At 41.9% G+C, this 23,557-nt stretch overlaps 1 protein-coding gene across 1 annotated transcript in view; it reads left to right on the forward strand.

The window, feature by feature from the left end:
- The first annotated feature begins 2,207 nt into the window (after window positions 1-2,207).
- The window catches only part of DTHD1 (death domain containing 1), a 112,192-nt gene continuing 90,842 nt past the window's right edge, over window positions 2,208-23,557 (forward strand). The window contains exons 1-4 of the mRNA XM_073574726.1: window positions 2,208-2,807; window positions 13,429-13,957; window positions 18,985-19,315; window positions 22,027-22,206. Coding sequence (XP_073430827.1) covers window positions 2,522-2,807; window positions 13,429-13,957; window positions 18,985-19,315; window positions 22,027-22,206 — 1,326 coding nt within the window. The 5' untranslated portion in view covers window positions 2,208-2,521. The remainder of the gene's footprint in view (window positions 2,808-13,428; window positions 13,958-18,984; window positions 19,316-22,026; window positions 22,207-23,557) is intronic.

A 23,557-nucleotide genomic window follows, 5' to 3' on the forward strand; every position in this document is an offset into this window, starting at 1 on the left:
AGTGTGAAAGAGGCCTTATGAGACCCCCCACCATGGATTATTCAAAAGACGCCTGAGAAATGCATAGGTCAGTAGAAAAGTGCTCACAGTTCATGCATACAGAAGAGTATGGATGCAATAGGAAACACGTGGGGCACAAAGCATTAAGTCTAGCATTCACACCAGTCTTGTTGAGGGAATATTCTGGAGTCTGACACAACTGATATATGAAGAAGCAGAACCCTTTTCATGAATCAGGAGCACCAGATGAGCAGTGTACACCTCTGTGTGCGCCTCACCACATATCCTACTTTAGTCCCTACTGGAGTAATATTTGTGGCATAGCGAATCCAGGTTGGATGATGACAGTTAAAAGCACAAGTGGTTTCACACTTGCGTTTTTTTGCGCTGTTTTTTAGCGCAAAAAAATGCATGCGTTTTTTTCCCCTATCTTTTACATGGGTGTGCATAGGTGCACATACACATGCGTTTGTACACGTTTGTATGTGCATGCTTTTTTTTGCAGTGTGCGCTCGGGCGCACAAAATGCATCCTGTTGCATTTTTTGTGCATCCGACTTGCCCCCAAAAAGCGCATGCGCACGCAGTGCGTTTTTTTTTACAGCAAAACACCCATTATAGTCTAAACGGATGAAAACCCGCAAAAAAATGCACACAAACGCATGATGCGTTTTTTTCATGCGTTTGTGTGCTCAAAAAATGTACAGCAAAAAAACGCAAGTGTGAAAGTAGCCTAACATTTTTTTTTCCTAAAGCTGTGTGCTTTAGTGTGGTTTTTGCCCCTGGTGGCCATTGGGATTATTGCACTGTGGTGTCCTTGTTCTAAGTTTGCCCCCGGTGGTGGTGAGCGTCATTGCACTCTTGTGTCTTTAGTTTAGTGCACATGATTATAATGCAGGTGTGATTGGTGGCTCTGCTATAAAAGAGTCACAGGTGTTGCAATCAGCGTTGGTGATAGTATTCATTTCCAACCACACTTGGTGGAGAAAGGAGCTGGAGAGAGCCCCTTGCAGCATGGTCAGAACCCTGGTGTGGAAGGAGTCATAGGGGATTTCCTTGTAGCTCTGACAGAGCTTGGTGGCAGCGTTTCAGGAGGAGAGCTGCATTCTGGTGGTGGACTCTGTTGCCAGGAGCAAGTGCAACAGAGTAAAGCTAAGTGGTGTTTCCCTGTTTGTGCCTTTCCTTTATGTGTTTCAGTGCAGTGGTGGGATTAGTCTCTGCACTGGCCATTTCACTAGAAAGGGGTAGGTGCATGGCGAGCTAGGGTTTAAAGGTATCCTGAGTGGCGCCCAGTGCGGAACCGGCTTAGGGATCGGTAGGAGTGTAGTGACACTGACTCAGGGGAGTGCAGGAGGTCTCCACGTCCCCTTTCCCTATCGCAGGGCCCACCATTGTAATTGTTTCCCTGGTGTTTCCCCTTATTATTTAAATTCGCCCTGCTGGAGGCGGTGTATCCGGTTTTACGTGTATTTCTGAAATTCGCCTGCTGGAGGCGGTGTATCTGGCTGCACATCTTATTATTTAAATTCGCCCTACTGGAGGCGGTGTATCCAGGGTCGCGTGTGTCATATAAATTCGCCCTGCTGGAGGTGGTGTGTCCAGTCACACATAACCATTACAGCGAACACCACTGCTCTTCATGAATTTCATGAGTGGTAGTCACTATGCCTCTGTCTCACCCCACCTTTGCCCATTTGGCCAGAACTCAAAGAAACTTTCATGAGGATGGCAAAAGTCTCAAAACTTTGGCACAGCTTCCAGTTGACTTGTAAATTTTGTAACTTTCAAAAGCTTGTTCACCAGAATTCTTGCATGAGTGCATTGATTCATCAGGTCCATAGACTTTCTATATAATCCTTACTCCGCTCAATGACCATGCTTAAGAAGATGTGGACTCCTGTCTCCTCTAACTGCACATTTCACAGGGATTTTTTGAGTGATCACTGGAATTCTCAGGACATGGAAAATCACCTATCTACAGCAAGATGACCAAAAACAATTATTATGATTATTTTTTTTTTGCAAAGGTTTAGTTACTACTTAAAGATGTAATACTAATTTTAGATTTTTGGCACAATCCCTTTAATCTTATTTTTCTTTCAATTTGTGTTAAGTAACAGGAACATATCTGTATAAATAAAAGTAAATCCACATTGTTTCAGTAAGTATATTTGATGTGCTTAGATCAAACACAGATAAGCCCAGACTGCTGACTGTTTACAGCATATGGATTTGCGTTTGTAAGTCCCACAAACAAAGAACATGTCATTGAAGTGATGGACTGCAGTAGTGGACAATTCCCTTCCTTATCTGGGATCTCTGTGTACTGTGCTGTCTCTGCCACTCCTTGCAGTGGCTATAGTAACTTGCAGCCATTAGTCATCCAATGACTGGGAGCTGGAAGAAAACCTGCTCAGATCACTTTAAGAGGTAGAAACAGCGGACAGGGAAACATCATTCAAATCTCACTGCAACCTGGTAATAACCAGCCAGGAACAGAATTATAGAATTTCACGGTAAGGATGGAAATGCCATCAAGTAATTGCCCAAATGCTAGGGATGATGATCTGACTCTGATTCTGGCACAGATTAAACGGTACAATGAGAGTGTGAAAGATGCCCTAGAGGAATCATATCCCAAAAATCATCAAGACTTTAAAGAACTCATGTGTCTATTAATTCCTTTAATCCGTGACCTTAGCAAAACTCTGTGTGTGAAACTGAGTGGAATAACAAAGACCCTGCAAAGCACGCTTCATATTTTAAAGGGACTTCAGGAGAAATGTAAAGATCTCAACACAACAAACGGTAAGATTACTGAAACTGAATGCATGCAAAATAAATAAACTGCTGAGGGAACGTATACTATATATATATATATATATATATATATATATATATATATATATATATATTTGTGTGTGTGTATGTATGCAAAGAGGATTTGGAGTCTTGATGGAAATTGATGCCATTCCATCCTTTATCAAGTATAAGCTACAATCTTCTCACTATCTCCAGTAAAAAAAAATAATAAAAATATTGGTGGAAGAAAAAGAAAAAAATAATAATGTCTAAACATGATTAAAAACTTACCTCCTTTTTGTATTTTTAAATTAAGAGCAATTAAAGTAAGTATTTATTATGTATATATATATATATATATATATATATATATATATATGTATATACTGCTCAAAAAAATAAAGGGAACACATCCTAGTACATTGTGTTGGTTAAGTGTTCCCTTTATTTTTTTGGGCAATATATACTGTACATATATATATAGAGAAAGAGAGAGTGCTGTGTAAAATATTCTAGGAGGTTATGGAAAATTGCTGCAATGTATGAATGGTTTCAAATATGCAAGGTTTAAAAGTTATTTTTTATCAATTAACAAAATACGACATACCGCATTTACTCGTGTATAAGTCGACCTAAGTATAAGCCGAGGCACCTAATTTTGCCCCGAAAAACTGGGAAAACTTATTGACTCGAGTAAATAAGCCCGGTATGCATTGTCCCCTCATCCCCATCTTTGTATGCATGGCTCCCCTTCTCCATACTTGTATGCACGTCTCCCCGTCCCTTTCCTTGTATGCATCTCTCCCCATCCCTGTCCTTGTATGCATGGCTCTATATCTCTGTATGCATGGCTCCTTAATCCCCTATCCTTGTATGCATGACTCCCAATCCCTGTCCTTGTATGCATGTCTTCCAGTCCCTGTCGTTGTATGCATGGCTCTCCGTCCTTGTATGCATAGCTCTCTGTCCCTGTATGCATAGTTCCTTATCCCCGATCCTTGTATGCATGGCTCCCCGTCCCCATCCTTCTATGCATGGCTCCCCATCCCTGTCCTTGTATTTATGGCTCCTCGTCCCCATCTTTGTATTTAGGGCACCTCGTCCCCATCCTTGTATGCATGGCTCCCCATCCCTGTCCTTGTATGCATGGCTCCATGTCCCAATCGTTGTATGCATGGTTACTCATCTCTGTATGCATGGCCCCTTAACCCTATCCTTGTGTGCATGGCTCCCCGTCCCTGTCCTTGTGTGCATGGCTCCCCATCCCTGTCCTTATATTTATGGCTCCTCATCCCCATGTTTGTATTTATGGCTCCTCGTCCCTATCCTTGTATGCATGTCTCCCCGTCCCTGTCCTTGTATGCATGGCTCCCCATCCCTATCCTTGTATGCATGGCTCCACGTCCCAATCGTTGCATGCATGGTTACTCATCTCTGTATGCATGGCTCCTTATCCCTATCCTTGTGTGCATGGCTCCCCATCCCTGTCCTTGTATGCATAGTAAAAAAAACAAAAAAACCCAAATCCTTCTTGCCTTCCCTGAGCACCCTCACTGCATCTCGTTCCGGTGCCAGAAGCTCTTCCGGCCTAGCGATCGCGTGTCCCTGCTCATTAAGGTAATTATAATGAATATTCACCTCTTTCCACTCCTATGGGAGTGGAATGTGGTGAATATTCATAACTTTAATGAGTGGGCACCCGTGATGGCCCTGCAGCTGCTGGAAGCTGGCGACTGTGGCTGTAGCTGTGAGCGCTATAAGAGAAATGAATATTCACTGTCAGTGCAGTGAATATTCATTTCTCTTTAGCAGTGAGCACAGGCTTTAGCCGCAGCCACTGGCTCCTGCCTCTGTGACTCGCTGCTCCACAGCTCCCCCTCCCTCGCAGTCTTTCTGGGACAATGACTCATGTATAAGATGAGGGAGGCGGTTTCAGCACAAAAAAAGTGATGCAAAACTTGGCTTATACACGAGTATATACAGTAAATGAACAAAGGAGAAATCTGATTCTGATCAATATATGGTGGGACAGCCCTTGCCCGGCCTTCAGAACAGCATTAATGCATCACTTATTCTAGGTACATCTGCACACAGTTGTTGAAGGAACTAGGCAAGGGTTTTTTTCCAAATATTTTGATAAACTCATCACAGATCTTCTGGCTATGAGGCTTAGACCACATTCACAAAATTATAGAATGTTAGAGCTGGAAGGAACATCCAGGGTCACCGTGTTCAACCCCCTGCTCAATGCAGGATTTACTAATTTTTCAGTATTTGTTCAGCATTTTGCATCAATATTGGTAAGCCAAAACCAGGAGAGGGTGATAAATACAGAAGTGGTGATGGAATAAGTTTGGTGCAACAACTCTATTCCTGTCTATGAGTGTTTAATTGCTAAATTTGTTAAATTTGTATGCTGTTCATAAAGTTAGAACAAAAAAAAACCCAGAGGCTCACACAGGGAGAGCATGTGACTGTATTTCCTGTTTTCCTGTGTCTGTGTATGAGAGAAGCAGCCTGCTGCTGTAGATGCACAGATAGAGACACACAAATGATTTATTCCTGATCTATTAAGTTTTTCATATATTTTTCCTGTTTGTTCCTGAATAAAGAAGCTCTGTTGTCACACACTTGGAGAGTATCCTGAATAATCCGCTGCCAACAAGTGGTGACATGTTTCTATTATATTTTTCCTCTGATTGTTCCATTCTTGGTTTTGGCTACAAATACTGATGAAAAATACTGATCAAATACAGAACTTGTGAACATGGCTTTATGCAAATCATCAAATCATTCTGACTCTTCATATAATCCCAGAGATATTAGATGATGTTGAGATTAGGGCTCTGTGGGGACCGTATCATAATTTCCATGATTCCTTATGCTGAGTTTTGGGATTTTAAGCAATATACGGTCACAAAGTAATAAATATTTGTGGAGTGTAAAGGGAATGAATGATATATGGTTTTCTAAATATTTAAAAAATATGAGTTTGAAAAGTTTGACGTAAATTTGTATTCAGCCCTCTTGAATATATACTTTGTAGGACCACCTTTTGTGGCAATTACTGCTGAAAGAGTTTAGGGGTATGTCTCTACTAGCTTTGCACATCTAGAGGCTATAATGTTTGCCTATTCTTCTTTGCAGACTAGCTCTTACTCAGTGAGATTGGATAAAGTCTGTGAACAGTAGTTTTCCAGTCTTTCCACAGATTCTCAACGTGGGTGGAGAGGTGCGAAATTTAGAGCTGTCAGCTATCTGGTTTGTTTTCAACTTTAAGGCAGAGACACACTGGCAAATTTTTCGTCCCACAATCGGATCGTAAAACTTGCCCTGGCCGGCACCTCTCCTGACCTAAGCATGACAGCCTGATGGATTACTATGCAGCTGTCAAGTTCAGGTCAGGAGAGGTGCCAGCCACGGCAAGTTTTACGATCCGATTCTCGGACGAAAAATTCACCAGTGTGTCTCTGCCCTTACTCTGTAAAGTGTGCCTATCACTTCTAATGTTGCGTTCACATTGCGTTTCTGCACCTGTTCAGTGGGCCCGTCGGAGTTAACATCTGAACCACCAACAAAATGGGGTTTGGACATGTGCGCCAAAGGACTGTAATAGTGACGACAAAGCGAATATGAGCTCCGCCCTGAATCATTTTCAAGAATGTATGCCTATGGGAGATGGACACTTAGCTGTCACCATCACAGTGTTATGATTCCACCACACGGCGGGGGAAGAAGGTGCCACTGAGCTCCACCCCCTACTGACCCTACCTACTTGCCGGTCCCACCCTAGCCGGTGGGCGACAACTGGGCGGCGGTCCCTACCTCGGCGTAAGTGCAGGGAGCTACAGTGAGGGTAAGCCGAGGGTGGAATGAGTGCAGGACAACCTAAGAGAGACAAGCAGCAGCAAGGAGGACTACTAGTGTGAAACTAAAGAGTGAATGAACCTGAAGGGGAAAACCACGAAACCCCAAACTAACACAAAAAGTACTAAGCTTACAGCAAAGACAAAAGCGGAAAGCTGGAGTCCCAGGGGTACTCGAAGAAAGAGAGACCGGGAAGCTGTCAGAGGTTGTACCGGACAGCGCTGTAGGGAGACAGGAATCCGTACCACAGAAGAATCACCGGCAAGGAGTGAAAGCCCTGTGGAGTGCTAAATAGGAAAAAGGCGGGACATAAGCACAGGAAACAGTGAAGCAGCCAATCACCAGAACGGAGGAAGAACGAAAAAGAACTAGTTGATCAGAAACTGTATATTAAGACTGGTTGTGTGGCGCAACCAGTAAGGCAGCGAGACTTGCTGTGGAACACAGACTAGACCCCGGTATGAATCCTGACATTACCCCCTCCTTTATGAGGGGCCCCTGGACCCTCACACAGGGAAGGCTTCTCAGGAAAATTGATATGGAACCTCTTACATAACCTGGGAGCATGAACCTCAGAATGAGACACCCACGACCTCTCCTCAGGGCCATACCCCTTCCAGTCCACCAGGTACTGCAGGACCCCACGAACTTTCCTGGAATCCAAGATCTTTCTTACCTCAAACTCGGGGTGACCAAGTACAACAACAGGAGCAGGAGGTGTGTCAGCCGGACAAACTGGAGGTACATAAGGTTTTAGGAGAGAGACATGGAAAACCTTATGCACTCTCATAGCCTGGGGGAGATCCAATTTGACAGAAACAGAGTTGATTATCTGAGATATTTTAAAAGGACCAATGTACCGGGGAGCCAGTTTACCAGAGGGGACTCTTAGTTTCAGATTTTTAGTAGAAAGCCACACTTTCTGCCCAACTTCAAAGGAAGGACTTCTCCTTCTTTTCATATTAGCGAAGTGGCATTGTGACTCATGAGCCTTTTTGATGCTGCTTTGGACTTGCTCCCAAACTGACCGCAGATCAGAGGAAACAATCTCTACCTCAGGATTGTCCGAGGGATCCTCAGAGAAAGAGCTGGATTTAGGGTGAAATCCCATGTTACAGAAGAAGGGAGATATCCCTGTGGAAGAGTTCACCCTATTATTTATGGCAAACTCTGCCAGGGCAATAAAATATGCCCAGGTCTCTTGCTTATCAGCCACATAGCAACGTAAGAATTGTTCAAGGGCTTGATTGGCCCGTTCTGTCTGCCCATTGGTCTCCGGGTGAAAGGCCGATGAGAAAGCAAGGGAAACGCCAATTTTACTACAGAAAGCTCTCCAGAATTTGGAGACAAATTGGGTACCCCTATCCGACACAATATTAGAAGGAATTCCATGCAGCCGCACCACATGATTTAGAAACAAGGGGACCAATTGCTTGGCGGATGGCAATTTGGGTAAAGGAATAAAGTGCGCCATCTTACTAAAGCGATCCACCACAACCCACAAGGTAGTCATTCCCAGGGAGGAAGGTAAATCAGTAACAAAGTCCATGGAAAGATGGGTCCATGGCTTGGAGGGAACAGGTAGAGGACATAGTTCACCCAAAGGCCGTGAGCGGTTAACCTTAGACCGGGCACAAATGTCACACGCCTTGACATAGGCAGTGGCATCCCGGCGTAAAGTCGGCCACCAAAAATTTCTGGAGATTGACTCCATAGTACCAGAGTGACCTGAAAGAGGAGAGTTGTGGTGTTCATTCAGCAGTCTCAAACGCAAATGACAGGGAACGAACCATTTATTATCAGGAGAGCCGGACGGAGACAAATGTTGAAATTGCTTAACTTCAGCAAACAAATCAGAGGAATTAGCAGCCAAAAATACTTTATCAGGTAAAATGGGAACAGGTGGGTTGTTTGACTGTTGTTCAGGCAAGAAGCTTCTAGAAAGCGTGTCTGCTCTGGCGTTTTTGCAGCCGGGTCTGAAAGAAATCACAAAATTAAAACGTGAAAAGAACAACGCCCACCTTGCCTGTCTTGGATTAAGCCGTTTGGCCGTTTTGAGATATTCAAGATTTTTATGGTCGGTGAGGACAGTAACAGGATGTTTGCCCCCTTCCAGGAAATGTCGCCATTCCTCAAAGGCCAATTTTATAGCGAGCAGTTCCCTATTCCCAATATCATAATTTTTTTCAGCTGGGGAAAACTTCTTTGAGAAGAACGCACAGGGTTTCAAATGAGTCAAAGACGAAGTCCCCTGTGAAAGTACTGCCCCCACCCCTGCCTCCGAGGCGTCAACCTCAACAACAAAGGGTCTCTCCTGATCGGGCTGGGTAAGAACAGGAGCAGTGGCAAAGCTCTCCTTAAGAAACGTGAAGGCGTCCACTGCATCTTTACTCCAGTTTACCAAGTCGGAACCTTTCACAGTAAGATCTGTGAGAGGTTTCACCACAATGGAGAAGTTTTTTATAAACTTGCGGTAAAAATTGGCAAACCCCAGAAATCTTTGAAGAGCTTTCAAAGATGCAGGACGAGCCCAATTAAGAACCGCTTCTACCTTCTCCGGCTCCATTGTGATGGCCTGGGGTGTCAAAATATGACCCAAAAAAGATAGACTTTGGACCCCGAAAATACATTTTTCTTGCTTGGCGAAAAGTTGGTTATTGCGGAGTACCTGGAGAACATCCCTTACATGATTTAAATGTGAGTCCCAGTCAGGAGAGAACACTAAAATATCATCCAGATAGACAATTACATAGCGGCCAATAGCATGTTGGAAAATATCATTAGTGAAATTTTGAAAAATCGCCGGAGCATTGCACAGCCCATAGGGCATAACTAGACACTCGAAGTGGCCCTCGGGGGTATTGAAGGCGTTCTTCCACTCGTCGCCAGCCTTTACATGAATGAGATTATACGCCCCCCTCAGGTCCAACTTCGAGAACCATCGAGCCCCCTGAACCTGGTTAAACAGGTCCGGAATCAACGGTAGTGGATATTGGTTACGGACAGTTATTTCATTAAGACCTCGGTAGTCTACACACGGCCTAAGTCCTCCATCCTTTTTACTGACGAAAAAGAAACCTGCGGCCAGGGGTGAGGTGGACGGACGGATATGCCCCTTTCTTAGAGCCTCTTGTACATATTCACGTAAAGCTTCTCTTTCAGGAGGTGATAAATTATATAGGCGTCCCTTAGGGGATTTACAATTGGGAACCAAATTGATAGTACAGTCATAGGGGCGATGAGGTGGCAACTGCTCAGACTCCTTCATAGAAAAGACATCTGCGATGTGCCCAAAAGATTCTGAAGAGAAGCTTGTACGGAGACGATACCACAAACGTGTGTTAACAAGCATTTCTGTGAACAATCTGCACCCCACTTCTCCAATTCACCAGAAACCCAGTTAATGTTGGGGTTATGGAGCTGGAGCCATGGAAGCCCCAGTATGACACTAGTTGGGAGGTCATGCATAACCAAAAATGACAGCTGTTCCACATGCAGTACACCAACCTGAAATGATAGCAATGGAGTACAGAGACTAATCTCCCCCTTTGCTAGTGGGGTGTTATCAATACCAACTAATTTAGTGGGGTGAGCAAGTGGAATTAAAGAAATACCCAATGAGACAGCAAACTCATAACACATAAAATTAGCAGTAGCCCCTGAATCAATCATGGCAACTCCTTCTCCCTTAGAGGAGGTGAAAGCAATAGAAATTGGCACTAAGAGTCTCTTAGAACTTAAAGGAATTACCTGTCCACCCACAGGCCTAGGTGGTGTATTCCGAGAAGATTCCTGTGGAGTGCCAGGGCGCCGCGGGCAATCCTTTATCCAGTGCCGAAGATCTCCGCAGTAAAAACAGGTTCCAAGTGCGTGGCGTGGATGGCGAGGACTAGGATATGTGGTCGCTTGCATGGCTCCCAAATCCATAGGTTCGGCAGCTGGCAGATTCGGAACAGCCGGAGTGACCCTAGAGAAAACGGAAACTTGCGCTGCTGCCTGCTCCGATCTCCTCGCCCTTAACCTGTGATCTATTCTGACCATTAAAGCCATCAGCTCCTCCAGAGACTGGGGCAGGGTGTAGTGTACCAATTCATCCTTTAGGGCTGGTGAAAGGCCCCGCTGAAATTGATTCCGAAGGGCGGGATCATTCCAACGGGTAGCTAAGCTCCATCTGCGAAACTGGGTGCAATAAACCTCTACCTCCTGATCACCCTGGGTCAGGGAGGTAAGGTTTGCCTCGGCCAGAGCGACTTGGTCAGGCTCATCATAAATATTCCCCAAGGCTTGAAAGAAGTTGTCTACTGAATCCCGGAGATTTGAATCTGGCGGCAGAGAGAAGGCCCACTCTTGGGGTCCCTCCCGTAAGCGAGAGATTATGATACGGACTCTTTGAGCTGGGGGGCCAGAAGAAATAGGTCGTAATTGAAAATATAATTTACAATTTTCTCTAAAAGAAGCAAATTGGCTTCTATCTCCGAAAAATGGCTCGGGTAAGTTAACTCTAGGCTCAGAATTAGTTGTCCCTGCAACGGCAGCTGCTTGAATCTGCTCCTGACGCTGGACCTGCGCAGCAAGATCTTGCACCAGCTGAGTAAGACCCTGCATTTGATTGACTAAAGAGGTCATAGCGTCCATAGGGATGGCCGGTGATTCTGTTGTTATTCCACCACACGGCAGGGGAAGAAGGTGCCACTGAGCTCCACCCCCTACTGACCCTACCTACTTGCCGGTCCCACCCTAGCCGGTGGGCGACAACTGGGTGGTGGTCCCTACATTGGCGTAAGTGCAGGGAGCTACAGTGAGGGTAAGCCGAGGGTGGAATGAGTGCAGGACAACCTAAGAGAGACAAGAGCAGCAAGGAGGACTACTAGTGTGAAACTAAAGAGTGAATGAACCTGAAGGGGAAAACCACGAAACCCCAAACTAACACAAAAAGTACTAAGCTTACAGCAAAGACAAAAGCGGAAAGCTGGAGTCCCAGGGGTACTCGAAGAAAGAGAGACCGGGAAGCTGTCAGAGGTTGTACCGGACAGCGCTGTAGGGAGACAGGAATCCGTACCACAGAAGAATCACCGGCAAGGAGTGAAAGCCCTGTGGAGTGCTAAATAGGAAAAAGGCGGGACATAAGCACAGGAAACAGTGAAGCAGCCAATCACCAGAACGGAGGAAGAACGAAAAAGAACTAGTTGATCAGAAACTGTATATTAAGACTGGTTGTGTGGCGCAACCAGTAAGGCAGCGAGACTTGCTGTGGAACACAGACTAGACCCCGGTACGAATCCTGACACACAGTCTCTGGTCCCATCGAAGCATACATCCGAATCCAGTTTTGTCGGGGGTTCAGACGTAAACTGCGATGGGAGACTGAAAAGGTGCAAAAACGCAATGTGAAAGCACCATAAGAAAAACACAATTCTTATGCAGGTCCATCCCATAGCCTGGAACAGCTCATTAACATATAAGAAAAACATGCATTTCTCTGGAATAAGATATCAGATCTCAGATAACAAGGTGTCATTTTATTCAGCTTCCTATGACCCACAGGCCTCTATAGACAGCTTAGGAGGTTCGGACGTAAACTGCGATGGGAGACTGAAAAGGTGCAAAAACGCAATGTGAAAGCACCATAAGAAAAACACAATTCTTATGCAGGTCCATCCCATAGCCTGGAACAGCTCATTAACATATAAGAAAAACATGCATTTCTCTGGAATAAGATATCAGATCTCAGATAACAAGGTGTCATTTTATTCAGCTTCCTATGACCCACAGGCCTCTATAGACAGCTTAGGAGGGATGACCCTACTAACAGATTCCCTTTAAGGGCCCCGTCACATATAGCGATCTCGCTAGCGAGATCGCTGCTTAGTCACAAGTTTTGTGACACAACAGCGATCTCACCAGCGAGATCGCTGTGTGTGACAGCGATCAGCGACCGCCCCCCCTGCCAGTATCGCTGATTGCTGTAGGAAAGCCCTGGACTTTTCTTTGGTCGCTGGTATCCCGCTGGCCAGCACGCATCGCTGCGTGTGACAGGCGGGAGACCAGCGATCAGCTGGTAACTAACGTACACATCGGATATCCAAGGGACGTGCGTCCCTTAAAAACCCGATGTGTATGTTAGTTACCAGCGCGCGGATGCATGGAGCTGGTAACTAATGTACACATCGGGTATCTAAGTGACGCACGTCCCTTGGATACCCGATGTGTACGTTAGTTACCAGCTCCCTGCATCAGCGCGCTGGTAACTAACGAATACAGCAAAGCCGCGCGCTGGGCGCCACTGTGCTGATCGCTGGTGAAGCTGTCTGTTTGACAGCTCACCAGCGATCATGTAGCGACTCACCAGCGATCCTGACACATTGATATCGTTGTCGGGATTGCTGGTGAGTCGTTATGTGTGACGGGGCCTTTAGTCTCAATGTCATAATTGGTAAAATGTTAAGTAAGCTGAACAGATAAGTGATTGTATTATGGTTCTCTTTGAAGAGATCTACTTTGATTTCCAGAATCTTGTAATACGCAGTTTATTGCTCATATACAGATTAGTTATAGCTCCCGTGGTAGAGTGATTAGAAGGTATCTAAAACAAAATAAAGCTAAAGATGAGGCCTCATAACGGAAACTCAAATAGAGCTGGTAGTGGTGTGACTGCCTTCATAGGCACTGATTTGAATCTGAGATTAGAAAAGTCAATAATGATGAGAAAAATGTCACAAAATTAAAGTTTCATTAATCTCATTTTGTTCCCTACATTCAGATTACATCAATTACCTTATTATGGTCAACCAAATACTTGAAGCTACAGAGAGAAGTCTGAAGCTTAGTGAAGAACATTTGGAAAGCATTGATGCAGAACCAAAACTATGTGCCAGTGAAAATCATAACAATGATGCTGCTTTAAGAATTAATTCCGAAAATATCAATGGAATTGCTAAAAATGAGGAAAGCGCAATTACTACAGAATCTTCTGAATTGAATGAAGATACAAGTCAGGAGAGAAAAATAGAGACAAATGTACAGAGGGAGGAACCTGACAATTTAGTAATAATCAATGACGGTGGTGATGAAACCAATGAGCCAGAATTCATGGACAACAATCATTTCTCAGTAACTGAGGAGCAAGCTCATTTACATAACACAAATATAACCTGTGACCAGAAAATAAATCCTCAACCAGAACAAAGGCAGGAGAATGTAATGGAGCAGTCTAGTTCAGAGGTCATAGTTAATGGGACAAGGCATAAAGCTGATTGTTTATCGGATTCGGGAGCCTGGACCTATAAAGAGTAAGGAACATTTTATAGCTTCTCGCTATTATAATGTTCATCTTTTTGGGACAGTAAGGGTGAAGCTAGCATTTTTCATTAAACACATCAGGCCCGATGCCTCAAAACTCTTACACAGGAATTCTAGTGTGAAAGCTTTGAAAAGTCGAAAATGCAGCCGCAACTCAGAGTTACGTCTAAATTTTGGAAGATTTAGCGTTCTCAGGCCAGTTCTTCCCAGCTCTGACAAAATAAGAATACCAGAGGTAAGACTGAAGAATGATGAGTATCGCACATCAAATTGACGAGCAGCGGCCTTCGCTACTCTACACATCTTATTCCAGCAGGGGCAGGAGTAAGATTTGTGGCGGGGCGCACACAGATGTGTACACCCCTCATCTGGTGCTTCTGATTCATGAAGAGGCACATGCCTTTTCATGAATAAGGAACATCTGACTCCAGCACGCCCCCTCATCAAGACCAGCATGAACAACACCAACCTTGATGAATTTGGCCCATCTTTTATGTTATAGCAACATGCTACCAAAACCCTTGACCAGTTTCAAAATATATCACAACAATGTATTGGTCAAAACATAGAGACATATAGCACTGACATCTGGTGTCAGAGTATCACAAAATCATGATTTTTTTTTTAAGTTGGTAATCTTACACACAACATATCTCACAATATGTTGAACCAGGAGGGAAAAGGTATGTTAGGAAACATTTGTAGTTGTCAATTTTGAATCTGACAGCTGCTGTTACATTATACATTAGGATTGTTTTTTATTATCTGTGTTCTTTCCTCTTCTTTCTTCCTGAAACATAATGGAAACAGCTATTGATTGTTCTTTCTAACATTCATTTTATTATAATATATTATCAATAGCGTGTGCTGTCCCTGACTTGTAGGTTTTCCCTTTATTGTATTACAATTTTAAATATAAGCAGTCTATGAAGCTGTGGCTCTTCAGAAGACTAAGATTTTTTTTATATACCTATAGTATAGCAAAGGCTAATCAAACTTTTTCTACTAGAGCAAAATTTGGTGATACTTATATTTCTCCAATTTTCCGTGGCAAATTTCAACATTTATTTCAATGTCTGGGTTTCAACATTGACTGTGGCCAAGGGACGCTGTAATTGACAGGTAAACCGCCCCTATGTGACTGTGAGTTTTGTGAGTGACAGTTCAGTCCAATCTGATCCTGAGGCATGCTGGGTTGTAAGAATGTTGATTAACAGGTCTGCTGCTCAATCTGATCTAGTCTGTGGGCATTTCCCCAGGTGCCTCCCAACCTTAATCATTTGCAAGGTATTTAGCTGGCTAGCTGATAGCAGTCAGTGTCCGTTGTAGCTTTGCTTAAGTTAGGAGTGTTTGCTTAGTCCTGTGTCTCTTTTCTCTCACTTTGTTGCTGGACCTAGAATTTGTAGGGACTACTCTTGTGGATTACACCCCTCTGACTTCAGGTATCGGACCCCAGACTTGGTCTCCTACTATAGGTTTGTTTTACTCCCTTGTCTTGACATATTTTTCTGGCTTTTGACCCTGGACTGCAACCTGACCATGCCTTTGTCTTATTCCTCTGTACTACAAGCCCTCCAAGTTTCTGACCTTGGACCGCCTGACTATCCTGTATCATGGTTTGTTCATGAGAAGTGACTCAGTGTCACATTCAGTTTATCTTTTGCTTGTCTCCTAAACCTAGTTAAATAGTATCAATGGGTGGTACTTTATCGATGAGGTTAGTCTTATATTGTATGTATGATGAAAACAATGGTATGACATGTTCAAGTATACCTAAAATTTCAACTAACTTTTCAGAAAAAGCTGTCTTGTGTATATATTAGGAATAGCTAACTCTGACCATTATATGACTTGCATCCTGCATTTTTCATCAGTTTTCTCAACAAGATCTATCTCTAATTTTAAGTTGTTCCTGAGCTAGTGGGTGAAAACTAGCTGATATAATCTCTCTCATTCATTGAACACATTAACATCCAAGGGATTTGTGAGGATCTGATGTTGTGGGTTAAAGGCAGGTTAACAATGTAACTATTTTTTATTCCTTATGTCCATGGATTTACAGCAAATACGGGTAGATGGCCAAAATGCATTGCCCCCAGTCCACAAGATGCCCTCCCCGGGACAGGTAGTCCCACTGTTCCTGTACTAGGCCATACTCACTGTCGCCCAACTTTTGGTTGGCCCACAGATTTTGTATCTCCCACCAGTATAGTCAGAACTCACTGTTCATGAAAACCAGATGACAGATTCCTGAACCTTAACAGGGGGATCCAGTCCAGCCGGCACCTGATCTCCAAAAGTCTATAGGCCATCCATCCATGGCTCCAGGACCTCAGCCTAGATCTTCTCCTCTCAATTTCACTCTCTCAACTCTCTGACTAAAATATATGGCTTCTTTTTCTCCCTCCCCCTTAAACATTTGCTTTTAGCGCAAAAGAATGAAGTCTGGCCTTATGTATGCATATCATCTAGCCTGCACGTCTTCCTCTGCTTACTGTCACTGAATGGAACATTGATTCCTGAGGCTGAACTGACAAGCAAGCAAATGTTTAATAAAGCACAACAATAATATAGATTAGATGTAATCGGAGCCCCATGCTGGGAAAAGTCTGCATTTCTTAGAGCTGTGGACTCTGTTCTACGTGCATTGGTCCAATAGTCTTTAGTAAGTGGCCAGCTCCTCACAGGACACCTGTTCTTGTTTTTTTTATGTAGCACAAAGACAAAAGCAGAACTTAGAACAATTTACAGCAGGCTGGAGGATAATATACAGTAATACTTAGCATTTTGTTATCCCTTAAAAAACTGACATTTCTGCATTATTATTTAGCATTTTTTGTATAGCTCTATTATATTCTGCAACACTTTACATTCTTAATTCCCTATCAGTAATCAGTCTTTGGAGCATGGGAGGAAACTGGAAAACCCAGAAGAAACCCATGCAAACGTGGGGATAACATACAAACTCCTTGTATGTATTGTCCTTGGTGGGATTTGAACCCAGACACCAAGTGCTGCCAAGCTGCAGTGCTAACCACTGAGCCACCATGCTGCCATATAAATGTGGCCTAAGTTATAGTCTGGAAGTAATTAAAGAAAACAAAATCAAACACATGAGTGAAAATATTAGACTTTTAATTTTTTTGTTTATTGAGGAAAATAATCTGCTATCACATATTTGCTTTTGGCAAAAGCACTTAGGATTAGCAGATAATTTGAGAGTAAAGTTAGAGTCTGGTGTTTTAAATCAGTAAGATGACAATTCAGTGTGAGTGAGCGACCAATTATACTTAAAGAACCGGTATCTATCAGAGTCTGATTTTCACAAAACATGCTTATGACAGTACAGTTCAGCAAGACATACACTAGGGAGAGGACCTCAGAAGAAGAATTGCTGATGTTGATCAGACTGGAAAACATTAAAAAACAATTTAAAGAGTTTGGAAGTCACCAATCCACTGTTTAAGATGGAGTGTACAAAGAGAAGACATTCATAACCTTTACCTTCCCCTTTAGTGTTGACCAACAAAGATCACTCCAAGACCAAGTCATACAATAGTCCATGAAGTCGCCAAGCAACCAAGGTAACCTCTAGCCAACTAAAAGCTTTTCTTGCAATAGTTAATGATCATCACTAGTCCTCCATCAGGAGAACACTGAACAGCAATAGTGTGCATGGCAGGATTGTAAAGAGAAATCATATCTTTCGTTTGCTGTAGACCACTTGAACAAGCTAGAAGGCCATAAGAAGAAAGTTTTGTGGTTAGATGAGACAAAACTTTAGTTTTTTTTTTGTTCAATTGAGAAGCATTATGAAAAATATTGCATTGTAGCATGAAAACCTCATACCAAGTGTGAAAAACGGTGGAGGTGGTGGTCGTATCATGGATTGGGCCACTTTTGTAGCATCGAGGCCAGGACAACTTACCATCAACAATTAGCCTCACTTGTTCAATGTGTAGTCATACTTCAAAGAGGATGAAGTGACAGTTTTTATCTCTTCTGCAAATGTATTATGGATTTTCATTTTCTTGTATGACAGAAATGTTGTGGAAAAAACTAAAGCAAGCGATTCATGAGAGAATACTAACCAACATAACAGAATTAAAGATGTTTAGTAGGGTGAAATGAGCTCAAATTCCTGTATGCCAGATGAAGGACTAATCAACAATTACTTAAAGCATTTAAATGCAGTTATTACTGTTCATTCTAAAAGCAATAATTTACATAATTTTGCTACTTACAGATGTGATATTGGTTACTTTTCTTCATTGAAATTAATCGCAAAGTGTAATATGTTCGAGGTCATTTGTTTGATTTGGTTCTCTTTAAGTTTTTGAAAATCTGAGTTAATTTTAGGTCAAATGTATGCAGAATTATGGAAAATTTGAAAGAGTTCACAAACTTTCTAGAACCATTCTACATCAACACTGAGGGGTATAGCTGTGAATCCATTACTGAAGAAAGATAAGCACTAAAGAGCTGCAACCCAATCTATGTCTGTGCTTCTCCCAGCACCTTATTTCTACTCTCCTTCTCTTTCAATAAGTAGTTATAGTATTATCCTTCAATGACCTTGATAGTCTGTCTTTTCTTTGACCAATACAGATTTTAGCAGTTTTTAAAAGTGAATGATTGAAGGGGTGAGGGTAGAAATGCTCATATGTGAAGACAGAAACATATTTCCCTGATTAAATGCATTAAAAAGTTTTTTATATATTTGTTTGCACTATTGATTTATTCAAAGATTGGTTGACAACTGAGACCTTTTAAGGTTTATTACATGAAGATATAAAACATTCAACACTTACAATATTATTCAATGTGTATTTTCCATACACAAAAAGCAGTCCAGTTTTATTTTTTTGGAACCTTTAGATTTTAGATTTTAGCAATATTGAAAAAAATGCCCATTGTAGTATGAAATATAAGTGTGGTCAACTTTAATATATTTAAAAAAAAATTTTCTGTAGATTGGCAGCTTTGAATTGTAATTGTGATTTTTTTTTTGTTATAGATTTACTCTACAAGATGATGAGGTCGGTGAAGAACTTCTTGCCTGCTTTATTAGGGCACCTTCTTCCATCTTGCAGAAACTACAGTGCAGATTTATGGATGAGATTAGCTCTTTAGTGGTATCGAATTCAGAAGAATTGGTCAGCAAGGTGTTGAATATATCTTGTCTTGATGATCGCTTAAAAATCCCTTACCCGATTAGTATTTCAATTCCATTTAGTAGCCATTACAGAGGAAGTTATAAGGATATAATGGTAAAAGTCATTGATAAAAAGTTCCATTCAAGTTATTTAACGCCTAATTCTTTAGAAGGACGTCATGGAGAACACAAGGTAAGTAACACAGTTTATAACGTCTATTATACATACTTTTAATACCATTCTAAACATTCTTCTGTAATAAGTTGATTTCACAAAGTCATAATGTAGCTATATATTAACAAGCAAATTTTGGCTACAAAATCTGGATTTCCACTTAAGTATGAGACCCTTAGAGTTCTCTTGTCATCTAAGTTTGGTACAGTAGAACAGCAATCTAGGTTTTAAACCCATAACTGAAATATTAAAGAGAGTTCTTATGTGAACAGGCTACTGGGATACAACAATGCAGATAATGATGATGCGGAAGTAATCAACAAAAGCTGTTTATTTTCCTACCCCAACATGAAAGTTTAACTATAGGAACAGATGGTTATTCGGGTATAGGGTAATAAATCACACAACCTTAGCAATAATGACCATAACAACAGTACAGCAATTGCAATATCTTGTTCTATGTTCTATCTGGTTATCTCTCAGTTAAACAACTATCAATGTCTTTCTGCCTTAGCTCAATGGGCGTCAATCCCAATGATAGGCCCATGATCGTAATATGTTCTTCTAGCACCTTTGATTATTATACTGGCACTAAAAGGGATCATCGATATTTCCCGCTAGTCCTTCCTAAGCGAGTCATTCAGTACCCTGTGTGAGTTCATCACACTAGCCACACTCAGTTCTTTCTGACGTGTGGCCCAGGCCCACAACCTGTACCGTAAGTCTAAGCTGGAAGTAATGGCCTAGTTCACTCGGGTCTCTTTGCCACCAAGGTAGACGTCTAGCCTCGTACAATCATCAATATCCGACATTTGGTGCTTGATCCATGGCATCTGTATATCAGATCTTGGCTGGTGAAGACTAGACTTCAGGTCTTGACAAATGGAGTCTGGGCCTCGGGTATTGACTGACAAGGTCTGGGCTTTGGTGCTTCTCCAACGATGTGCCGCCTTCCTCGGCCTCCAGCCACCCTTCGGTCATTCTGCATCGCAACAATCACCCAACCTCTCTGTCTCACTTGCTGGTGCCAACCCCCTTCCTGCCTTACCACGCCAACCTTTTCTATTTGATAACTGCTACCACCTGATCTAGCTTACACTTCAAGTCCATCCCTCCAGAAATGTTTACTCTATTTTTTAGTTCTACCCTACTCAGTTCACAGAGTAGATGGTAACATTTGGTTGTGCCATAGAACATTAATGAACCACATCTTCTGCTCTCCACCCTCATGCACTTATGAAACCTGTAAGTCAATAAACTTATCTTGTTGCCAATGCAATGCAATCCAATAGATTTGCAAATTACCAAAAGTGATGTTTTCAACATGAAAAATTTCTAAAACATTCTGGACATTAGTTGTCTCCCTTTTGACTATCTTGCCATCCACTGCCTGTTGTCAAGTGTAATCCATCTCTAGCAGTAGAAATACCAAGATGGATTGCAGTAAATGAGAAGGACTTTGCCTTTCTGTTCTGAGGGAAAATGTAGTTCCAGTATTTACAGTGCTAGCAAAATGCTGAGGGCATGATGAATTACAAAGTATAACAATTTGGAGAATTTCTGAAAATTTTGGACTGCTATTTGCACGAAAAAGAAGTTTTAACTTGAGCTGCATGATGATGACAATATCATGTATATTCTGATATAGCGTAAAATGAAGGCCTATATTGTCAGATCATTGGTGATAACTGTCTCAGTAAATATATACCTGATAGCTGTTTTCCAGAAAGATACTGCCTCTTAGACCATGTATAGGTGGATACATTGTTAATGTCCATCACTGCAAAAGCCTTGAAACAATTTTACATTTTTCTGTGTTTCTGTAAACCCCATAAACAGTGAATAAAGCAGCAGGGTAAATGTTCAGGCGCTCCATTCAAGATTCTGTTTAATGTGGTCATGCACTGAGGAGAAAAAAGGGACTCAGGACCACCTATTCTAATGATCATGGGAAGGCCAACTGTTGGAATGTTGGAACTCCAGCAATCAGACATTTATCACTTCTTATGCAGATAAGTGATACATTATCATTTTAGGACATCTATTTTTAGGTTTCCCAATTTGGCTGGATTTCGACAAACAGTATATATTCCCTAGCAATGACAAATTATGGTAATTTTTAGGTCATCTACTCTTATTTTTCCTGTCTGTAAACCAGTGGCAGGGACGAACCTTTGATACGCATGCCGTTGTCTTCTGGCTTGATTAGGGATTCTTTACACAATATGTTTTTCCATATGTTTTTTAAGTTGAAAAATCAGTGTTTTGCAGAACCAAAGTGAATGAAGATTGATGACATCTCGCGCACATGCTGCTTATTGTTTCATTGAAGATTTGAACCTTCAAAATGTTTTTCAAATCTGCAGGATGTCAATCCTTTCAGCTTTTTGCAGCATTTTTCACCCATTCAAATGAATATGAAAAAAAAATACAAGAAAAAAACACATAAAAAATGCAGCAAAAAAGCACTTATTTTTGCAGTTTTTCCTGCCAACACTGGTTTTTGCAGCAGAAAAATCTACTGCAAATACTGAACGCTTCAATTGTTTTTTTTTACAAGTTAATTTGAACACGAGTATAATTGTGGGCTGATTTTATACTCTAGACTTGTTCTTTTCAGTTTGGCTCATATTCTTTATGTTTTCTGCAAAATGTTATGTGCAGCAATTTCATATTATCATCTCACAGGCTCCTTACACAGTTTTATTTCTGCCATTTGTTTAATGCAGGGGAGTTTTGCAGAGGTTAAAGTGTATAAACTTGGCACGTTTTCTGTGGTTTCATGTCTGAAAAAGGAGAATTTCAATGTTCTTAAAAAAGGATTATCTTTAAAGCTGAGCGTGGATTCACGGATTTCCTTAAATTACCCCCCAGGCTGTTTCAGCTCTTCAGTAATTGTGCAGTTTAAGGTAAGTCTGAATTTGTATCTTTCCTTTAAAATGTGTTACATCTGGAACATAAATCGTCAGAGTTATTCCCCAAAGCAGCAGTCCTTGAGTCAAAAGTGGGGAAGGCATTATTACAACTTAGACTCATTGTAATGTGCTGGCAATGATAAGTACTCCTAAGGGGGTAAGTATTTCAAGAAACTGACTTTTATGTACTCACCTTAAATTTCACCATCTGCAGGTATAAAGACTCCTCTGGATAATCTCCAAGATGAACTAAGCTATTTTCAGTTTTAAAAAATCATAGTTAATGTTCATGGAAATTTCACACTTCCTAAATGAACCCCTTGGGTTGGTCAGACAACATCTGAATTAGTAATAGAGCTGTATGAAAGCGAGAATCTACCTACTAGTCAGAAGCGAGTATACACGTTGCTTGGGTTTCCCCGAGCATGCTCGGGTGTCCTCCAGGTATTTTGGCATCCTCGGAGATTTTGTTTCTGTCGATGCTGCTGCATGTTTTGTGGCTGCTGGACAGGCTGAATACATGTGAGGAATGACTGTTTGTTAGGGAATCCCCATGTGTATTCAGGCTGTCCAGCAGCCGTAAATCATGCAGCTGAGGCGATGAAAACTAAATCTCAGAGCACGCCAAAATAGTCAGAGGACACGCGAGCAACGAGTATACTCGCTCATCACTGCTACCTACTAGTAATATTCTGTAAGGATATGCAGGTTTGTGATAATATATATATATATATATATATATATTTTCATAAAATAACTTTTCAATAAAAGTAATACTACTACATAAAAAGGATGTGAAATTCATTATATAAACTTTTCACATCTTTGTTTGTAATTTGATTAAAATTAATATATTGGAAACTATTAGATCAGTAACATGGTGATTGTCACCCACCTGTCCCAGATCAAGGTTTTTTTTTCTCGATCTGCTATACTCTGTTGTGCTCAACACTGGCCTTTGCAGGTGAGTGATCCCATGTGATTATCTGAACCTACAGTAAATAAGGTCTTACATGACACACACCTGCGTTTTGGAGATAAGACATAAGTGCTCCGTAGTCCTTTCTGGCTGTAGCCTCCAGGACATTTGCTACCTGTTCCCAGTCTCCAGTCTTACTATGGTCTCCAGGACTTCTGCTTCCTTTCTGTGGTCTCCAGGACCTCTGCTACCTTTTAGATATCTCCTGTCCAATTGCAATCTTTATGACCTCTGCTACCTGTCTGCATTCTCCAGGATCTCTGCTACCTATCTGTTGTTTCCAGGACCTCTTTTTCACCTGCGGTTTCCAAGACCTGTGCTATTTGTGTATAGACTCCTGCATCTCTGCTATCATAGAATTATAGA

This window comes from Dendrobates tinctorius, unplaced genomic scaffold (genome assembly GCF_039654945.1).
Source record: "Dendrobates tinctorius isolate UK_male_01 unplaced genomic scaffold, ASM3965494v1 ptg000039l, whole genome shotgun sequence".
Lineage (NCBI taxonomy): Eukaryota > Metazoa > Chordata > Amphibia > Anura > Dendrobatidae > Dendrobates > Dendrobates tinctorius.